At 40.2% G+C, this 5,851-nt stretch overlaps 1 protein-coding gene and 1 long non-coding RNA gene across 2 annotated transcripts; one reads left to right on the forward strand and one right to left on the reverse strand.

Annotated features, from left to right (window-relative positions):
- Positions 1-3,038: 3,038 nt before the first annotated feature.
- On the reverse strand, positions 3,039-5,851 carry LOC111469491 (putative lysozyme-like protein). The gene is made up of 5 exons (XM_023114780.1): positions 5,126-5,851; positions 4,769-5,026; positions 4,460-4,679; positions 3,538-3,648; positions 3,039-3,295 (listed from the first exon to the last, which is right to left on the reverse strand). The coding sequence occupies exons 1-5, from the start codon at positions 5,444-5,446 to the stop codon at positions 3,159-3,161; spliced, it is 1,047 nt and encodes a 348-aa protein (XP_022970548.1). The 5' UTR covers positions 5,447-5,851; the 3' UTR covers positions 3,039-3,158.
- Positions 4,478-5,117, forward strand: LOC111469526. The gene is made up of 2 exons (XR_002714883.1): positions 4,478-4,719; positions 4,856-5,117. It is a non-coding gene; the product is annotated as an uncharacterized LOC111469526 (long non-coding RNA).

Here is a 5,851-nt window from a genome sequence, read left to right on the forward strand (position 1 = left end):
GCCGCCCCATAGTGGAAGCCCAGTCGGCCCATAGTTTAAGCCCAATTCGGCCAATTGTCGAAGCCCAAGTCTCCCATAGTGGAAGCCCAAATAGGCCCATGATTAAACTCCATAATGTAAGCCCAAATTGGCCCATATTTGAAGCCCACGTAGGCCCATAATACAGCCCAATTTAGTCCATTGTGGTGGAAGCCCGCTTTCTTAAATTGCCGTATCTAGCATGGAACTCCATTATAGGAGGGAGAAATGAATCCCTTTAACCCTCCGAATTTCCTTGTCCCACCTCCTGTTCTTTGCTCAGATTCATTTAATCCCGAAACAGACTGCGTTCTTATCAGTTATCAGAAACTAAGCGACCTCCCAAATACCTCACACAAATTTCGCGGCCCCGGAGCCGCCATGGAAGCCGCCGACAACGCACACCACCACCATATGCACGGAATGGCGCCGCCGATCGCCGGAGATGACGCACGGCACGATGATGCTGCACATGACCTTCTTTTGGGGAGCCAACGCCGAGATTCTGTTCAATCGCTGGCCTGGCGAACGCGGCGGCATGTACGCCTTGGCCTTGATCATCGTTTTCGTGCTTGCTTTCATCGTCGAGTGGCTTTCGCAAAGCCGATTGATTAAGGAAGACTCGAGCGCCACGGCGGCAGGATTCAAGAACAGAGCAGCCAGTTACATCGTGACACGTGGATAAGGATTCAAGAAAACTAAGGCGGCGGAGACGAGACACGGTTGCTAACTTTTTTTCTTAACTCTTAAAATTTGAGTAATATCCTAAACCTTCAAAGTCTAAAAAGATATCATTCAAATATATCTGTGTACTTTTTTTAACATTTTAAAAATTTTAATTCTAGATTTAAAAAATATGCATGAAATTTTGAAATAATATGTTTTAATTTATAAAATAAAAATTTGATTTTAATTTTTTTTTACCATTAATAAATAGCCATACTTTTTAATTTGATTTCAAAGTGAGTATTTTTTAAAGTTATATAAATAGTGTGTATATATGTACAATAATCCAAATGAGTGTATGAGAATATAAATTGGGTAACAACATTATGAGAATAATTATGAACAACAATTGTACGACATTTCTTCTAACTCTACGAACAAGTCAACCGTGTGTATGATCGAGCTTTGAGTTATGTCCAGTAGAAAAATGTTTTATAAAACGTAAGCAAAGAAATGCATTGAAAACATTTAGATTAAAAGCAAAAAAAAAAACAACAATCATAGCTTTGATAGCATGTAACTCGGGTAGGAAGCGTTGATGACTAGTCAGGTCTCTTTGTAGTGCATTTTGGAACATTTTAGTCGTGACATGTGTGACGTGATTTTGGCAAACGGTTATACAACTCATGTTAACATGGTAAGAATAGTAAAAACCTAACTACACACGAAAGCAAGTAAAAAGTAATTTGGACAACACGTCCCGGACAATTATGTCCGTGACATCTGATATACGATTATAGTTAACATGCTTTGGACAAACATAACCGTGAGACTTAGCATAGAATGATTGCATATCTTTAAGAGTGAGAGTATTTTCCTACTCAACACTCCCTTAGACACGTGTTGAGGCTCGTCCATTGGCCTGTTAGTCGGCTCTCAAGGCCTCGTTATCCTTATTTGCCTGACATGATCTTTTCATTTAACATAGCCAAGACGTTCAAATCTTCTTTGAATTAGGACACCAGAAAGGCCAAATGCAACAACTTGAGGGTGTTGCATGGCCGCAAACTGTTAGATAAAATGTCAGAGAGAGCTTTTGTGATGAAAAAGGGCTCTACGTGGAGGTAAGCCAGTTGTTTATTTCTTGTCTTTGGCGTATGATATATGTTGAACTGCAGCTGTAAGTAACACTGTCGGCAGCTGTGTTGCGTTGCTGCATGAAGAGTTTAAGAACACAGATTTTGTTGTCCCAATCTGAGTTAGAAGATCATATTCATCTGAAAACCACAAAAATTATACCCATCTTATCTTTTCTTCTACAGTCATGGAATTGGAGCTGGAGGGACTCGTGATCTTAGAAGAAGGACGTTTTGTTATGTGTTCATACTTTCACCACCGTTTTCTGATGTCCATATTCATCAAAATATTGTCTGTTTTAGCTCGTTACGTATTGTCGTCAGCCTCACAAAAATGCGTCTAATAAGGAGAAGTTTCCAAACTCTTATAAGAAATGTTTCGTTCCCCTCTTCATCTATCTGATGTGAGATCTCACAATCCATCCTTTTAAGAACCAGCGTCCTCGCTGGCACACCGCTCGGTACCTGGTTGTGATACTGTTTGTAATAGCTCAAGCTCACTTTTCGTAAATATTGTCCGCTTTAGCCCATTACGTATCGTCGTCAGCCTCACAGTTTTAAAACGCGTTTATTAGGGAGAGTTTTTCACATGTTTATAAGGAATGTTTTTGTTCCCCCTCCAATCAATGTGAGATCTCATCTAATTTATATACATTTAGATGAAAATACAATGACCTCGATATTCCCGTACGACATGATCACGTTATCAACCTATTGATTCTAAAAATGAAAACTATCTCCATATACGAATATAGGTCATTTAATTAACGAGGAGGACTAATTTTAAATTTTATTAAAAGTAAAATGATTAAATGAAAATCATAATTTAATAAAAAAAAGTTTATATTTAATATTATAATGAGAGTGAGAGGGCTACGAAAGGAAATAAATAATGCATTTAATTTGTACATGATACAAAAAGGAATATTCAGCTTTTACCAAGTCCAAGCAATTTCAAATTATATTATAATTTAATTTTTTATTCTTTTCCAGTCTATCATCGTTCTAGGTTATATTTTAGGGATAATTAGGTCTTTTACCTTATTTACTGTTCTAAATGTCAATTTTGTAATATATATAATTAAATTTCAAAGTAAAAAATTTAGAGTTATTAAAGATACAACAAAAATAATTAAATTATTTAAACAATTATTGTAAAGGATTGAATACAATCTTATTTGAAAATTATTACCAAAGGACTTCCATCTAAAAAATCCCCTTTTTTTTTTCACGTTGCAGTATTAATTTCCCAAACATTATTTACGGTTTTACCCCTAACAGAAAATTATTACCCAAGGATTTCATCTAAATGCCCTCTCGCGGATTGGTGAAGCTATTTTAGTACGTCCATTCTTGAGGAAGACCCACGTCGATTTGGCTGGTCGCAGCCGTCGTCGCCGCCTCCGCCGCTGCTGTCGCTTCCAGATGACTTTTCTTGTCGGTATGTGACTTTGTTCTGGCACTAGCCGCAGCTTCTGTTAAACAAGAAACATAAATGAATAAACAAATAGGAAGAATCTCTCGTCATTAGCCGCAGCTTCTGTTAAACAAGAACATAAATGAATAATTAAATAGGAATCTCTAGTCAGATGATAGAGAATCAACCAGATCGAATAGAGACATAGAAGGGGGTAAGCGAGCAATTATGTGTGGAATGACCGCAAACTGTTTGTGAAAATGCCACAGAGAATTTTGTGATAGGAAACTGAAAATTTACCTCTTAAAGCTGTGAAGCCAGTGATCTTTTCTCTTGTCTCGTTGTCCATTCTGTCGTAGTGAAGTTGTAAGGCTTGTAGGACTCTCACGGGTATTAGAACAGTGGAGCAGCCTGAGATAGGGAAGGGGAGGGAAAATGATCAATTTGCTTAGTGTTTTTGCCTTGTATGGGAAGACAACGCATCTCCATCCATTACAGAATTTAACTATAGCGGGCAGTGCAAGTGGTTTAATGATTCAATTGGGTGTCGTTGTCAGCCACCTCCTTTTAAAGGGATGGATGGAGATTCCATCAAAGAAGTGGACAAGTTTTGTCGGCCCAACCATGAATGGTTGGAGGTCTTATAGATTCAAAGCATTTGGGAGGACACGGAATCTCTATGAATCCAAAGAAAGATAAGAAAAATAAAAGGAGCGGTATGAGGAGAAGTCCCAAAATGCATCACAGTATTGGTTTGAATGGCAATTCATAGAGGGAAAAATCACAACAAATGGGGTGTGAGATCCTGCCTAGGTTGGAGAGAGAACGAAAAATTACTTATAAGGGCGTGGAAACCTCTTCCGAACAGACGCGTTTTAAAACCGTAAGGCTGACAGTAATAGGTAACGAGTCAAAGTAGACAATATCTGCTACCGGTGGGCTTGGGCTATTACAAATGGTATCAGAATTAGATATCGAGCGGTGTGCCAGCAAGAACGTTGGACCCCAAGAGAGGTGGATTGTGATATCTCACATGGTTGGAGAAATGAACAAAACATTTCTTATAAGGCATGGAAACCTCTTTAGACGCATTTTGAAACCACGAGGCTGACAGCAATAGGTAACTGGTCTAAGCAAACAATATCTACTAGTGATTGGATTTGGGCAGTTATTGAAAATTATGTAAATAACCAGCTACTTATTGAATGAAAGGAGAAATTACCCTTTTTCTTGGGCGGCTGTGGTGGCTGAGGACATGGTGCTGGACGGTTGTAGTTGACATGGCGGGGCAAGAACACTCCTGTCCCCGATGACCCTCCTCCTGGTTTTGCCCCTGAATTGGCTTGTGAGGTGCTTCCTTGAGCCTGCTTGGCTTGTGTGGCTGCGGAGCTTTTTTGCTTCATAAACTGCTGCTGCTGCTGGTTCTGCCTCCGCTTCTGATTCTACAAGGAGGGTTGAGTTTTGAATCAGCAAAGAAAGAGTGTAAGAAACAGAGATTTGGGGGATGAGGGGGATTTGAATTTCATCTCACTTTGGAAGAGGAAGATCTGGTTCCTCCATGTTGGGGGCTTGTTTGGATTGATTTATCATTTGTGCTAACTTTTTTCATCTTCTCCAGTTTGCTGAAAACGTTGTGTGAAATATCCAGCCCTCCACGCTCTACAACTACCGGCGTCGATGGCGGCGATGGCTCCTTGGAAGGCCCTTCTGGACTTCCGTAGCTGCTCTCAGTGCTAGAGCCTAGTGGTGACCACAGCGTTGAAATTGGCGAACTAGACAAACCCCATGGCTACCAAAACAGAAGACACCCACAAAATAATGAAAACAGAGGAACAAAGAATTTGACAAACGCCCTGAAATCTCTTCCACTCCTTACTAAATTCAATACCTTGCTCTGTATCTCAGGTTGAAAGCTTTCAATGGAGGAGTTATCATCATCTTGAAGCATGTACTGAGCCATACGCCGACTTAACTCAGCTGTATAATCATCACCGCCGCCGCCGCCGCCGCCACTGCCGCCACCGCAGCCGCCGTCATCTTTATCACTTTCAATCTCTGATTCCACCTTTGAGCTGAAGCTGAGAAATGAATCAGACCGTCCATAATAGCTCGACCAATTGTCTCCTTCAAAGGGGTTCTGCTTATTTCCATGCTCAGCCTGAAACTGTGAGTAAAACTTAAACTCTCTGCCTTCTGGGTCTGCCGCCATGTCCTCTCCTTAGTGCTCACAGAGAGAGAAACGAACAGAGAGAAAGAGAGAGAGAGATAGAGAGACAGAGACAGAGAGATTGAAAATGGAAATTTAAGCGCCGTAGATTTGGACTTTGTAGTCCAATGAAATATTTTTATGGTTACAGTTACAGAACAGGCTGTTGGTAGTGTGGGTTCAGTCCGACGGTGGCCGGCCGCCGTGGGGTTAGGTGAGAGGTGGATTTGAAGAACGCAGAGATCTGTGGCCTGACTTTTCTGGTTCTATATACAAGCGAAAGCAACGATATCCTCAGCCTACAGTATCTATCAAGATATGAGCTTTTGAATCCCTCTTGGCCTCTACTTTCACTTTTTTTGGATTTCTTTTCTATCTATTATTAAAATCAACACTATATTATCTTTG

The sequence above is a fragment of the Cucurbita maxima genome, unplaced genomic scaffold, assembly GCF_002738345.1.
Source record: "Cucurbita maxima cultivar Rimu unplaced genomic scaffold, Cmax_1.0 Cma_Scf00040, whole genome shotgun sequence".
Classification (NCBI taxonomy): domain Eukaryota; kingdom Viridiplantae; phylum Streptophyta; class Magnoliopsida; order Cucurbitales; family Cucurbitaceae; genus Cucurbita; species Cucurbita maxima.